Source organism: Gigantopelta aegis, chromosome 3 (genome assembly GCF_016097555.1).
Source record: "Gigantopelta aegis isolate Gae_Host chromosome 3, Gae_host_genome, whole genome shotgun sequence".
NCBI classification, from domain to species: domain Eukaryota; kingdom Metazoa; phylum Mollusca; class Gastropoda; order Neomphalida; family Peltospiridae; genus Gigantopelta; species Gigantopelta aegis.
The window spans coordinates 6873969-6890418 of record NC_054701.1 but is presented as its reverse complement, the minus strand read 5'-3'; the positions used below and the strand labels follow the sequence as shown (position 1 = coordinate 6890418).

Here is a 16450-nt window from a genome sequence, read left to right as displayed (position 1 = left end):
TCTGCTCAGAAAGTCACTTTTGGGTCGATTACGGATTCCGTCAGATAAAATGTCGGGACAATAGGCGATAGCATTCAAATTTGCGATAAAAGTATTTTCATGCGCAAAAAAAATAAACTTATTGAACTGGAAATAATGTGACATATTTTAGTCCAGGATCAGTCGTCAGGATATAATCTCCTGTGGGAATTTAGTGAATAAAGCAGGCAACATACACCATGTTGAAGCTTAGGCCTCGCAGATTTCAAACAAAAATATTTGCTGCCATTTTTCCTGACAGCTTTAAAGTCACATGTCAAGGTCAAAGGTCAAAAGGTTAAATTCAGCTTCAGAGGTTTAATAACGGAATCAGTCCAAGAAAAACATGTACATATTCAGTGAAATTAATAATACATAATGTATTTATGTCTACCCTAATATATTTACATATATCCATTTTTTTTCTGACAACTTCATCATTTCATGGTGACATGTCAGGGTCAAAGGTCAAGAATGGTTAAATACAGCTTCAGGGGTTTGATAACAGAATCAATCAAAGAAAAATTGTACATATTGAGTGAAATAAGTCATATATAATATATTTTCTTTTGTTACTATCACTGATCGTCAACAGGGTTCTTTACTGAGGATAGTCTATCACAAAACAATGATCTTAAAATATATAAAACACGATGATACATACATCCGCATAAAACGATACTAAAATTATACACATATACTCTCAGCAGTATGTTTATAATATATATATATATATATATATATATATATATATATATATATATATATATATATATATATATATAATACTCTTGATTAGATAGAGAAAAACACAATTAGATATACTAATTGAATAAGCGCTATTCCAAGCATATAATTAAAGGGACATTCCCGAGTTTGCTGCATTGTAAGATGTTTCAGACTAATAAAATATTCCTGCGATTAAACTTACATATTAGATATATTTTCTTGTTTAGAATATCAGTGTCTGTATATTCAATGTGTTTATGGTCGTCATAATATTTGTAGGAAGCCCAAACTAGATTTGGTCTTCAAATAATTTCATACGTACGAAAAAATAGTTTTTAGGAAATAAAATAAAATGTAACCTGATACATATATTAGAACGATCAGAAACACGTTTAATATACAGCCACTAATATTTTATGCAGAAAAATATATTTGATATGTAATTACAGTCGTTAAAAAGTCTCTGTTGGTCGATAACATCTTAAACATTGCAGCAAACTCGGGAGTGTCCCTTTAAATATTTATTAATTTAACATTAATAAATAACCCATGGTAACATATTTTCAATGTATAAAACTAAACATTAATAAATAATCTAAACTAAGTTACATTGACAATATAATGAAAAATACACATTTACACAGTACACAGCACAGAATATACTGCTCTAAACTAACAAAACAATAGTCTAAATTTCGCTGTGGGCGTAAGGGCGACACAGAGATTGAAGGTCTTGATCAGATAACTATAAAACAAATAAAGTAATACTAAAACATGAATCACAACTGTTACATAGCATACATAATATAAACAAATACAGGCATTTTCTATGTTTTACCGACATGCTAAATGAATGATATTAATTATTAATCATTAAGCTACCACAAGGTTTATTATAATTGTACTTTAATTATTAGATATAACTGCATATATAATCCAACTATTAAATAAGACAGCATTATTCTAAACTAAATAACGTTTGTCTAATTCTTCACACAGATTTATATTTAATACTAAGTATAATTTACAAAACTACAATTACTTCTTAAAGTTACAGTGTCTGGTTACCATATAATAATAGCATGCACAAATATGAAATACAAGTTCAACTGCACTTTAAACAAAAATTGTGTGTGTTCGCTATGGACGGAAAACGTCAAAAGTATACGCTCGATTCGTCGGCTGTGCGGTCATTGCTCGGCAACCCACAAACGACAACCTGTTGTCAATTTCAGTTAACAGGCGCCTTTGCGGATTTGAAATTGTAGGGTTCGTCTCGAAAAATTAAAGGAGAATTCTTGCGCTGTACAAAGAATGTTCGGTTGAGGATACGTACTATTCTTTCGTTAAAACCGGTTTTGATCTTGACAACGTACTATCGACAACCTTCCTATTTAAGAATTAATATTTTATAAAGTGTTAGTAGAACTTTCAAAGTTTAGTTTGTATAACACATTGATCATGTATATATTTTTAATAAAATATACTAAAGTAGAAAATGACCGTTTTCAATTTTTAATTTTACGTGTGGTAAAATCGACAAATTCAAATAAATATTATTTCGTTTGGAGAGGGTAAAGTTAGTTTGTTTTGTTTAACGACATCAGTGTTTGAGCATATTGATTTAATAATCATCTGCTTTTGGATGTCAAACGTTTGGTAATTTTGACATATAATCTAAGAGAGGAAACGGGCGCATGTGCAGGGAGGAGGGTATTGGGGGTCGAAACCCTTCCCTGACCAAGATTAAAAATTGAAATATATTTTCTGGGGGAACATGGCCCCATATAAACTTCGCTCAACGCAGTCTATAACCCCCAACCCGCTACATTTTAAAAATATTTTGTTTTTGTTTGTTTGTTTGTTTGTTTGTTGTTTTTGTTTTTTTCTGACTTCAAGGTCACATGTCAGAGTCAAAGGTCAAGAATAGTTCAATATTGCTTCAGAGGTTTGATAATGGAATCAATCAAGAACAAATTGTACATATTGAGTGAAATTAATAATACATAATGTATTTATGTTTATACTAAAATATTTACCCATTATGTCAGGGTCAAAGATCAAGAATTGTTAAATACAGCTTCATAGGTTTGATAACGGAACCAATCCAAGAAATACATGTACATATTGACTGAACTTACAGAGCTAGCTGTGGCACTCGCCAAATTCACTAGTTGCACATTTTAAAAGAAGTTGGAAAAATTTATTTTCATTTGGCGAAATAATTAAATGTAATAATTAATATTGTGTTGGGTTTTTTTTGGGTTTTGTTTGTTTGGGTTTTTTTTTTTTAAATCTGGGTTTCTCCTATTTGTTCATTGTTTGGTGAAGTTTTCTTTTCACCCATTGCTAATCCTGACTTAATAATACATAATGTGTTTACTTATATCCTAACATATGTACATATAGCCATTTGTTTTGCGAAAACGTCAAGGTCACATTTCAAGTAAAAATGGTTAAATACAGCTTTAGAGGTTCGATAACTGAATCAATCGAAGAATTTTTTTTACATATTGAGTGAACTTAATAATTCATAATTTACTTGTGTCCTAACATATTTACAGTGACACCAGTGGTCTGTAGAAATCAGATAGCAATATGTCAGATTTGATTTTGTGGTTTACACTCAGATATATAGCACATATATTATTTACAATTAGTGTTGTTCTGTGCCATTCGACGTAATTAAACTATACAAATTGCTGACTTACACTCAGCTATTCCAGTTCACGGCGACCTTGACCGTATCATTCACACTTGTGCACGGATGAGCACTGGGTTTCAATAACTGTAAAGATGAAAATACATGTTTGGCCTATATCTAATTAATTTGATATACGGGTAATTAAATTAAATTTCCATTCTATCTACACCCTTTGCGGTAATCTGTTTAGTTGAAAGGTCCTTATTGTGTTTATATTGATGAACCAAAACACATTTATACCATGGTCCATCCCTTTCCCATCCCTAAGCGGAGTCATACAAACCGTAATTGTGGTCAGTTCTTAAATTAATATTATTGTTATGCATGGCGATTGGCTTGTTATAGATAACAGATCTTTAAAAAATTAGGATGATAAATGTGGGCAACCTGGACATTTTCATATTAATATTCATTTATTTTATATTAAAATAGCATATGCTCTAATTAGGTTAGTGTTTTGAATCTTCATTAAACACAATTCAATGGGCGTTAAAGGTGCGCCAACTCCTCGGTAGGTGGCGTTACGCAACAACAGGGTCCCACGTGACACTATGAAAAACAAGGAAGTAAACGACTTTGTGTCTATAACATTGTCATGTCATGTCATAGGGTTTTACGTGCACATTCAGAACACGCTGTTGTAGCGCACGCCTGTCGTGGGCACAAGAGCCGGCCTTGGCCGGCTCCTCCGTCCATGACAGGAAAAGTGGGGAGAAGGGAGAGGAGGGACCGCCTGCACTGGCAGGTGCAAGGGAGCACCAGCAGCCCGATCAAATCGGTAGCAGGCGGGTGGGGGTGGTGGTGGTGCTATGGAATTTGAATGGAGCAGTTAAATGCCAAAGAGAAAAGGGTGCGCAATTTTGATTGAGGGAATTTGGCGCAATTGTGAACGGTCGGACGAAAGGTAAATGGCCGAGCTAATATAGGTTTTGATATTAGTGAATCGAGAGTAGCTCGTTAATTTTAGACCTTTACGATGCTGTGGTGTCTCCCTAGGTTGCCCATAGGGCCCTTATAAAGGGCCTGACCTCTATAACATTTTGTAAAACGTTCTATAAATAATGCCTTCTTTGTGTTTTTGTGTTCCTCATACCACGGAAGAAGGAAACTTTCCAAGTGACAAGATATTGTAAAACAAAAGACGGATTATTGCTATGAGATAAGACAAATGACACAAAGTCGACCGTCAGTGTTGTTTGTTTTTACAGACTGCATATATTCTGTGACAGAAGATTATAAACATGTAAGTCCTACTGAATTTTTATTTTACTATTTTGTCCTGTAGATTCTGTTAGAATATAGTTTAGGTAATGCTAAAATATAAAATATTTATAACACGATGATATGATTTTTATTTTAATATTTTCTCCTGTAGATTCTGTTAGAATATAGTTTAGGTAATGCTAAAATATAAAATATTAATAACACGATGATATGATTTTTTTTTCTTTTTGCTTAAAGGCACACTATCTCTATCACTAATATTATCAGTTTGCATGTGCTATTTTTTCATCACTTTTACATTATTTAAGTCCAGCCTACTTGTCAATTATAAGTACACATGTAATTAATCAATCCTACAATTAATCTTTGCATAATTAATGCAAGGATATCAAATTGTAATGTGCAGCCAATCAAATTGTAATACGGAGCCTCTCAATATTTTATATAGAGCCAGGACATAGACCAGTGGTAAGGCAATCACCTAATGTGCGGTAGGTTTAATATTGATTTCCGCAATAGGTCCATTGGACTATTTTTCATTCTATCCAATGCTCCACAACTGGTGTAACAAAGGCTGTGGTATGTACCATCCTGTCTGTGGGATACTGCATATATAAAAGATTGCTTGCTGCCCATCAGAAAGAATAGCCCATTGTGTGGTGGAAGCAGGTTTCCTCTCTCATTATCTGTGTTGTCCTTAACCATATAACCTTACATACATGTGTACCATGCATATAATAATAAAACATTTAAAATCATATTTGGATAGTGGGGGTGTTATTGGGGGGGGGGAGTAGGATATACATGTATTATATTTGTTTGTACAGAATCACCCCCCCCCCCCCCCACCTCCTCCCGGCATCTTTATACTGATTCCAGTAATAGTATTGTACTATATAAATTATAATGTTATATTTTTATAACATCTTTTATGGTGTTGTTTTGCCCTTGTTACCAGTTTGCCCGAGTTATTTCACATTTTTTAAAGATTTATAAATAAGGAAAGAAAAGGAACAATAACCCAACAACACCCCTCCACCCAAATATTATTTTAATATTATTTTGTGTATATTTGATAGATTTGGCTGTGTAAAAGCTGTAAGTTTCTTTTCTCACTAGTCCAAGTGCCAAAAATACCATACATGTATGTCAAATACTAAGTACTAAAGTACCTATACTATAGGAACTGCGGAGGCTTTTTAAACAGACATTCCTGTTGTTTCCTATTTGTTGATTTAAAAATAAGTGCAAAACATATTAAGCTTAGCTACATGAATACATTTGTATTATAATTGAATTTTGCATTTCAGGTACAGAACTAGTACGGTTCCTTAAAGACTGAAGCTAGAAGCCATTCCATGTTTTTATGGATAGAACCTGATTTATTGTCTTGTTGGGACAGGACAAGCAGACTACAAAATGGAAACAATAAGAAAAGTGCCAGATTCGTATTCAGATGATGAAACAAACTTTTTTATGTTTCATGATGATTGTTCCTTAGTAAAAAAAAAGTAATAAGTGTCAATGTGTCAGATGTTGAAGTTGTGAGATACAAGTGAATATCAGATTGTACTTGGAACATTGGGTACTGAAATTTGTGTTATGCTTTGAATGACTAAAAATTAGTCCACTGAAAGTTGTCATCCAATGTAAGCCATGACATAATGATAATAAAATTGATATGAAACAGGGGTTTCCACCTAGACTATTATTCAGTAACATTTCACATGTTATTTGTTTGAGTAAAGCCTACATGAAATTGGGTTCTGGATAGTTAATTATTATTTTTTCTTTTTTAATTGCCCCAGATCAAACAGACAATGTCATGGTTGGGGATCCTCAAATCATTGCCTTACAATGGTAATACATATTGTAAGGAGGTGTCATGAATGAAAATCAAGTAGATACACAACTTCCTATAATATAAATTATATACAAATATACAGAGCGGAAATCTTTGACAACTTTTTGGTTGTCGGCAATTGCCACAAAAATACATAGCTTGGTCTCTGGCTGTAATGAGAGCGTATTCATGTCCAACATGTCCGTCTAGCTCTGTTACAGTCAGAGTACTCGGGCTAATGGGTTATAATGAATAATATCCCCTGTGGTATTTTTATTTTTTCACCTTTTTCTTGGTGAAAAGGCAGATTAGGTTGGCGTCACAGGCTTGATCGAATAAATATAGTACACTGTATTAGAAATGTTTTTCCAAGTCTTAAAATGTTGAAATAGAATGAAAAGTCTATTATTAAGATAATCATTTTGACTAGACACACCCAAGTTTCTTCAAATACTCTACACTTAATATGGGTATCTATAGGTACGTGTAAAATGTTTGTGTGGATGTCTAATTTGTATTCCCCAAGAAACTTTTATTCTGGCCCAGTCGTGCATTAATTTATGTTTGTTTCCCATTTAATACGTGTTGGCTGCACACAGCTTTTTATTACCACATACTCTACCTCATAATAACTAGCTCTGTAACTGTGTGGAATAAATTATTCTGATGTCTTTCTCTGACAAATTAGATATAACTGAAAAAGATACCATTATCAGTACTACATAAAGTTGGGTTAGTCCACAGGACCCTCACCACAAATTAGTATTATTACCTTCACATTCCGATATTACTTCAAGAGTAGAGGTAAGATTATCTTTGAAGAGTTCAAAACATTGAGCTGAGTGTATATAGACGCGCTGTCCGCTGTTATGATGTCTATGGAAAAATGGTAGTAGAGATGAGGTGGTAGAAAAGACACATAATATATGTTTAGATGATATTTTATTTTTATTAAATTGTTAGAATTTTATAAATTAATACAGGTTATGTCTTGTCTGCTTAACACCCCCCCCCCCAAAACAAACAACAACAACAAAAAACAACAAATACAAACACAGCAACAACACAAACAGTTATCGTGTTTAGACATGTACAATTTGTTTGAAGAAAATAAAATCGAGTCTGATGAAGAACTAGATAAACTTTTATCAGAAGTGGCAGAAACAATTTAGTAGTGCAATCAGAAGAAAAGTGTCGTTTGGGATGGTTTCCAAAAGTTACAGAAATGGAAATGAAAGCAATGGAAGAAAAACGGCAATCAACATCTACTAAAAGAAACACAAAATGGGGCATGAATGTTTTTGAAGGTAATTTTTTTTTTTTAATGAAACTAAAAAGACAACATTTTTTTTTTTTTTTTTTTTTTTTTTTTTAATTATAAATCCATTTATTTGTTTACGCAAATGTGATATCGTGCAGCCCGCGATGTCGTGAGAAGAGTAGCCTATGCATTTAAAACAAAATGAAATCACTGACTAAACATTTTCAACAATACTTTTAAATTTGTTTATAAATAACTAAAAATATATAATATATTTACATGTCTAGGCACTAACACCGGACACACCCCCTTTCCCGCTAAACTGAAGATTTTTCTATATACATCCGTACTTGGTTTTCAGCATGGTGTGTCGAGGGTGGCATCCCCTGTCCAGATTTCACAACGGTAGAGGCGACAACACTGGCATTGTTACTGAGGTCGTTTTACGCGTCAACAGCACCACTGGTGATCGAAGGGAGAAAAGGGAGGCTGCCCGAGAAACAAGTCGGGGAATACCATAAAAACACTTTAATAAACATTAGAGGGGCTCTAAACAGGCATTTGCATGACAGTGATAGGAACATAGATATTGTGAAAGATAAAGAGTTTTAAAAAGCAAATGATTTACTGAACGGTAAACTGAAAGTCATGATGGAATCCGGAACATCGCGTGCAACGAAACATAAACCAATAATTGGTAGTTCCGACTTAAATAAAATCAACAATTACCTTTGGAGTGACGAAACACCCGAAATATTGCAATTCCGCTTGTGGTACTTGATATCAATTCACTTCGTCACACGCGGCTTGGAATTCCACACCCAGCTGTCTAAAGAATCTCTGTTGTTTTTAAAAGATGACGAGGGCCTAGAGTACATTACTTTAAGTCACGAAACATTCATACAGTGTGTAAAGCGGTTCTGCGTTTCATACTAGCATGAAACTCAAATATTTTCACGTTCATTTCTTAAATGATCATTAACAATGGAACCTAGATGTATGCATATAACAAAACATGTAAAACATAGCATATTTTTGGACATGACTTTAAAATGACCTTGAAACAGAATAACATTTTCGTGATGAAAATTCCGGATTTTTCGGAAAATTCCGGAAAGTTGGTCGGCCTGAGTATATATATTATTTTCGTTTCTAAAATGTCTGAGATAAATTGAGGATGAACGTTTTGTCCCATGATATTGTGCTTTGATGTAGTTTTATCGATTTTTGCTTATGTTAAAATGCTCCATACACTATTTTGATGGTCGCGTAATAACCGTTAGTTTTCCGTGTCATCTTTTGTTATTGTGTTTTTCACACCTGTTTCTAATATATAATGATTTTATAAGTTTGTGTACTCATGTAGGTATCACGGTGCATTAATCTTACGCACCTTAAACTTGTGTAATAAATGGATCAATCCATGAAATGGTGTCACCAAAGTGTGACAATTGAGCCATCTTGAAAAACGAAGGAATTCCAGAAATCGTTTGCCAGGCTTTATTTTAGACACCTTCGGGGAAATGAAAATGCACAAAGGAAGGTAAAGCATATAACGTATGTTCATAAACAAATTCTTCCAGTTCGAGTTGGGCATTAACGCAACTAAAGAGTTATTGGGCTATATACAGTAGTGTTGTCCTATCAAACAATTTAACGCACATGAAATCGCAGTTTGATGCAGTTAGATACAACCTTTTTAGCCATGTTGTGAAAATTGAATATACAGATATTCTACAATATATTGCATTACTTTCAAAGAAATCGCGGTTTCTGTAAAATAAACCTAACAGGGTTCTTAACGTAACCTACTTGGACACAAACCATGACATTACCCTATAATATTATGCTGTTATACGGAAGCAACGCTCAATGACGTAGGCGGCTATGTTTAACTTTGCACGTGTCGCATTTCTGTTGGTGGGCCATGGGGTAACGCTTCAAAACACAGATCTATTTTTAGTACTCTGTCCGTTCAAACGTAAGGGAGGAAAACAGGATACAAAAATGAAATCAGAACAGCTTGGTCAGTAATTATGTTATTTCACAATGTATATATTTCATGTTACAAAGCCAGTGTTGTATCAGATAGTTCTTCGAAATAAATGATTTACTAATCATTTCCTAGCTCTGTAGAAATTGTTGAGGGCTTGGTGCTGAATTTTTTGACATAACATGCATGTTACGTTCATAACCCGTCAATGTCAAATATTTTGAGTTTTTTGTATCCTCTTTTTCTGGTTCTTTTCAAAAAAACAAAAAAAAAAAAAAAAAAAAACCAACAACAACCCCTTAAGTGATAATCACAACTTTATTTTAGATATATTTTGATCTAATGCACAGTGTAATAATGTAACACTATTTTAGATTAGTTTTAAAAGTGAAAAAACAACAACAAATAAAACATCCACGTTGGTGAAAATTGTAAATTGTGACACCAAATATGAAGCGAACAAAAAAGAAAAAAAAAAAAAAACCCTCCCCCAAAACCCCCTTCCAAAAAACAACAACCCAACACGTATGTAAAAACACAACAACAAAAAACAACACCAGGTATTTTTAGGCGATTTGAGGTGAGTAGGCCCATAATCCGGGGAGGTAACGCTTTTGAATACCAATATAAAAATGTTTTACACCACAAAGTCCGGACAGACTGAGTCAACGCAGATCGTCGATCCACGTTTGCCATAAGCTGAAACTGAATCATATTCAAGTACTTACTTTTGATACCGATGTCTAATTTTTGTGTTGGGGTGTTGTTAAACATTCATTCATTCATTCTTTCATTCATTCATTCATTCATTGTTTGAAACTGTACTTGAAGAAACGTTCTTAGAGACTGACTGACTGAATGAATGTTTAACGACATCCAGCACGAAAAATACATCAGCAATTGGTGTCAAACTATGGTAGATACAAAAATTAAATGACGAACACTATCAAGATACAAATTGAAGAGGTAAGTTAAAACACAGTGTAAAGAACTGTACAACAAATACAAATATCACAGAAACATAAAATTTAAAATTCAGTATTACGAAGAAATTGCAACAAAAGTTGAAGATGGAAACGAAATTATTTCATCACATTTCTTCAACCAAATATATCTTTTTTAGTTTCCTTCAGATGATTGCACTTCACCAAAATGTGGCGTACCGTCAAAGTAAATTATTAGAAACAGTCGGATGAATGAATAACTGAATAAATAACTGACTGAATGAATGAATAAATGAATGAATGTTTAACTTGACCCCAGCACGAAAAAATAGTCGGATGAAGAGAATTTATTAGTAATTAAATAATTCACTTCGATCTCTGTCGTAACTTTATGGCGTAATACGCAAGCATATTGCTACCACTTATCATCATCATCATCATCATCGTCATAATCATCAGCATCATCGTCATCATCATCATTATTTATGCGTGGTAGCAATACGCTTCCATACGCAACGAATTGGGTGGACAGAGAAATAGTTGCTCCCCAAAAAATGCAGCCCCCCCCCCCCCCCCCCACACACACACACACTCTTTCTTTTTTGTTTTTACTTGGTCTGAAACCACACCCACTATTTAAGTATTATTAAAAATGCTATCGTGTAAGACCTCCCCAGACCACCCGCGAAGCAATCAAGCGGTTTTCTCGCCTGCAAACAGAACACGGATAGAGGACACTCTAGCTACTGTCATTGTGGCCTGACATTGTCTGGGCCGGGGAAATATTCCTGCCTCCCCCACTCCACCCCGCCCTTAACTACGTTCCTGACGATGTTGAAAACTTTGTTGAAAGTAAGCGATTCGACAGGTGGCAATGTAAGAATTAGCAAAATTTAAATTCATTTATTCACTTCAACTTATTTTCGTGATTATATTCAATTAAGGTACAAGCACGCTATCCCACCCAGAGCTAGTTTTAACGACACAGTTGGTAGGTTTAAGACCACTACCCCCCCCCCCCCCCCATCTCTCTCTCTTATATCTAATAGCTTAACCACGATACCACTGAGGCCGATAAAACGTTTTACACAAATTTCATATTCTTTGTATGTGGTGTCAGAACGCCCTTCCACTTCTAATTAGTCATGCCGTCAGAAATGTCATGGAAAATAGATCACTAGTTGTTACGTCACTCTAAAGGCTGCCTAATAATTTACAAATACTTTTTCTGCCCAACGTTATCTACATATGTGTAGCGTCAGGCGCGTGAGCAGGGGGGGGGGTCGAACCCCCCCCTGCTCAAGGCGAATTTTTTTTTCATATCCCGATTTTTAATGTAATTTCTTTCCAAAACAATGTGGTCAGAAAGCAGCTCAGCTAGCCAGCAGAAAACACCTCAGAATAGCCCTAGAAGGGGTCAGTTTTTTAAAATGTTCGGGGGGAGGGCCCCCCAGACCACCCGCCACGGGCTTCGCCAGACACCTCGACCCCCCCCCCCCTGCAAAATTTCCTGCGCACGCCCCTGAGCTTTAAAATTATAAACAACACGCTAGGGTTTGGTTTAGCCGTGACTGATTAAGAGTCGATTGCAGACAGACAACACATCAAAATAGTATTATGTCGCCCCTTTCTCTTGAAGAGTGCTCTGTTTGTGCACGCACACCTTTACGTTTGCGACTAAAAAAAAAAAAAAAATGTAACTTAAAAAACCAACAACTTGTAACCGAAAGCATTCTACCTATTCAACGATACAACGAATTTGCCACCCATGTTTTGATCAGCGTGGAATTCATATACTAGCGTTGTAAACAGATACCTTAGTTGTGCCCAGAGAACTGAGTTGTGCCCTTCCAACTAAGCTGTGCCCGGATGGCTAAGCTGTGCCCATATAGCTGAATTATTGTGCCTATATAGCTGAATTGTGCTCTCGAGTTATAAACAGGTAAATGGGGTGTATCCAGATATCTGTAGTGTGCTCCTCATTTCTGCTGAAAATCACAGTTCCTTGTTTGGGGGTACTTTGCACTGGTTTCAACCTCTAGTGTGTACATTGTATCCAAGTGAAAGTGTATTTATTTATTGGCAATGATCATGAATAACATTATTTGCACAACTAATCAATGTCACATATTACTACCAGTCAGAACCGCGGTTGCATTTACTCCGTAAATAGTTGAACTTTCTTCTTTGGTACAATACAACCTATCCGTCAGTGACCAGTAACTTGTGGAGCGACTATTCACAAGCAGAGTTGGTGGCTTGAATGCGCAACACACAACACGAATTTCGACGGTGCAGTTAACGCCAACAGGACATCTGTGTTACTTTCAAACGGTGAGTTTAAAACAACACAAAACAAAAAGTAGCCATTAATCTTTTTCTTTTCTGTTTGATAGGTACGGGGTTCGCACCTGGGTAGGCCTATACGTACCGGCTCCCACACCGATTTTGTAAAAATCGTTTGGGTCATCTGAACGTAATTGTCTCATTTTCTTTTCTGTCTTAAATTTATTTTGTGAATATGCTTTAAATATAGATTTCTTATAAGATTTACTAGCATTTATTAATCTCATTTTATTATCTGCAGTTTTATGTTTTGCGTATAAAGTTTTAGCTTCGTGATACTTAGTTCGTAAATATTTGCATCTTGCTCCGGACCACCTGTTGTTCCGTGACCTTTTACTCCGGTTATTTGTTTACCCGCGCGTGACCTAATGTCGAGACTGCTGTGTCTAAAAATAGATTTTTTAACATATCGGCTGCTAATATATCATATTTTGATATTAATAATAAGAAATCAGGTGTAATTAGTTTACTGCTCAAACCACAGACATTCAAACTGAGTATTCGCAACTTAATGCAGTCACTGTTCAAAGCAGTATTAGTCATATCATCAATATCTAAAGTGTTGGCTTCCAACCTGTTATCAGTATTTGTATGGACACACCTTGGAGTAGCATCTACATTTTCAGTATTATATTTACTATATGTACAATTGACATCTTTTATATCACTAGGTACAGTTAAATCAGGATCAGCATAATCATGTTTTGGGTTGATATAAGTGTGTGGATTTGAGTGGTAAGAGCTGGGAACAGTATCAGTATGTACACTATTATGATATTTACATGTGTCATTGGCATCTTGAATATTTCTAGGCTCAGTTAATTCTGGATCAGAATAATCACACCTATGAATAGTACTATCACATTTATATACATTGGTGTGTGGATTATCCACATTGCCTGGGTAAGTATTAACATGTACTATGTTTTGTAAATTACATACATGTACATTGTTAGCAGTAGGTTGACTGTCATTGTGAACAAACAGTTCTGTGCTGGTCAGTCCTGTACCATAAGTCCTATTAGATGTAGCAATATGTACACTGTTTGGGGAATTACATACATTATTTATATATTGACTTTCATGATGTACAGACTGTTCTATGTCAACATGGTGATATAAGGGGTAAGCATTTCCTAGTATATTAGAACATGGACTATAATTCTGTACAGGGAGTTGTGTGTCTCAGAAAGTTCTCTGTCACTATGACAACATATTATGGGGTGGGTGCTTTCTGATATATTTGGGATAGATAAAGTTGGCACTAGGATTATCAGTCTGTACAGGAAGTTCTTTGTTGACACGGAAACTGATGGGGTGGGTGTTTACCTGTATAATGGGGACAGAACAAGTGGGGTGAGCACCAAGTTTATTTACAGTATGTATCCCTCCTGGCCTGTCCTAGGTGCCAGTTGCTTCATCTACTGGCATACCACTGAATCTGTTGCTGGTGGGAACTGGAGTAGCACTTTGGATAATAGGTACTTGATAAGTGTTTTGGGTGGGAGAGTCTTGGCGGTTTCTTTTTCTTGATGGCAATGAATTCCTTTCAACAGGTGTTGGGGGTGGGTACTTGGTTGGTAGTCTGGAGTATACTTTTTCTGGGAATATTTCTTCTCCATCGATGAAAAGCCGGTCAACTTTAAGGAACGCTCTCCTATTGTTTCTCCTTGCTTGTTTGTAGATTGGGTACAGTTGTTTCCTTCTCTCAGAGATTTCCTGGGGGTATTGCTCACTGATTCCATATGGTTTCCCAGCCAGCTTCCTCGCAGCCTTTAAAACCCTGTCTTTATCGTTGAGTTTGGCGAAGTGGGCGACTATTGTTCGTGGTTTATTCTGGGACTCATGGAATGGGCCTAGTCTGTGTGTGATGTTGTTGTTGTTCGGGTGTTAATGGCGGACATGACAATGGCGGACCTGGTTGGTAATGGGTCTGTTGCATCTCACTTGAAGGACATAGCAGATGTATATTGGGATTACCGTATTCTGGCGATTTTGTAATATCTACAAAGTTCGTTTGTGCTACTGTTTGCGAAATGGTACTCATTGGACAGACTTGTTACTGATTTACCGGTGTAAATTCGCGAGAGAAAATTTCTTGACCACCATCTTGTCACGTGACACCCCACGCTGTCGCCACTTCAGGGGCTACTCTTTTAGATTAGCAGCAAGGCATCTTTGATATGCATTATCCAACATACATGATAGTACATACCACGGCCTTTGTTACACCAGTCGTGGAGCATTGGGTGGAACGAGAAATAGCCCAATGGGGCTACAGACAAGGATCGATCCTAAACCGACCGCGCATCAAGCGAGCGCTTTATCACTGGGCTGCGTCCCGCCCCGACTTGCAATAACGTCCATGACTTAGATTTGAAGAATGTTTGTACAGGTCATCACCGGTCAAGATGAAGCTGTGGGCGTGGTCAGTTGTCCTCATTTGCTGCTGTGAGCGAATTTCAGGCGATAGTAAGTCATTCTGAATAGTAGTCAATTCATTATAAATAATAACAAAATAAATAAATAAATAATAATAATAATTTGAGTAGTAGTAGTAGTAGTAATAGTAGCAGTAGTAGTAATAATAATAGTAGTAGTAGTAGTAGTAGTAATAGTAGTAGCAGTAGTAGTAGTAACAGTAGTAGTAATACTACTAGTAGTAGCAGTAGTAGTAGTAACAGTAGTAGTAATACTACTAGTAGTAACAGTAGTAGTAATACTACTAGTAGTAGCAGTAGTAGTAATACTACTAGTAGTAGCAGTAGTAGTAATACTACTAGTAGTAACAGTAGTAGTAATACTACTAGTAGTAGCAGTAGTAGTAGTAACAGTAGTAGTAATACTACTAGTAGTAACAGTAGTAGTAATACTACTAGTAGCAGTAGTAGTAGTGGTAGTAGTGGTAGTAGTGATATTGTAGTAGCATTAATGTTGTTGATAGTACTAGTAGTATAGTATTATTGTTGATAGAAGTAGTAGTAGTAGTGTTGATAGTAGTAGTAGAGCGAGTGGTAGTAGTAGACGACGTAGAAGTAGTAGTAGTAGTAGTTGAAGTAGTAGTGGTAGTGATAGTAGTAGTAGTAGTGATAGTGATAGTAGTAGGAGTAGTAGTAGTTTTAGTACTAGTGTTAGTAGTAATTACAACATTCTGTGAATCTGTGTTATGTGTGCGCGCGCGCGTGTGAACTCTACCCCCCCCCCCTCTCTCTCTCTTCCCCCCTCTCTCTCTCTCTCTGTCTCTCTCTCTCTCTCTCTCTCTCTCTCTCTCTCTCTCTCTCTCTCTCTCGCACTCGCACTCTCAGAGTCTCTCTGTCTGTCTGACTGTTTACTGACTGCTGATTGACTGTTTCCTGCAGCTCGACAGGAGTACATGCAGGCGGCCCAG

The 16450-nt window shown here is 35.8% G+C and overlaps 1 protein-coding gene across 1 annotated transcript in view; it reads left to right on the top strand.

The window, feature by feature from the left end:
* Positions 1-12351: 12351 nt before the first annotated feature.
* The window catches only part of LOC121367288 (alkaline phosphatase, tissue-nonspecific isozyme-like), a 34710-nt gene continuing 30611 nt past the window's right edge, over positions 12352-16450 (top strand). Inside the window, exons 1-3 of the mRNA XM_041491400.1 lie at positions 12352-13050; positions 15458-15534; positions 16422-16450. The exon at positions 16422-16450 is cut by the window's right edge and continues 207 nt beyond it. Of these exons, the coding sequence (XP_041347334.1) occupies positions 15474-15534; positions 16422-16450 (90 nt within the window). The 5' untranslated portion in view covers positions 12352-13050; positions 15458-15473. The remainder of the gene's footprint in view (positions 13051-15457; positions 15535-16421) is intronic.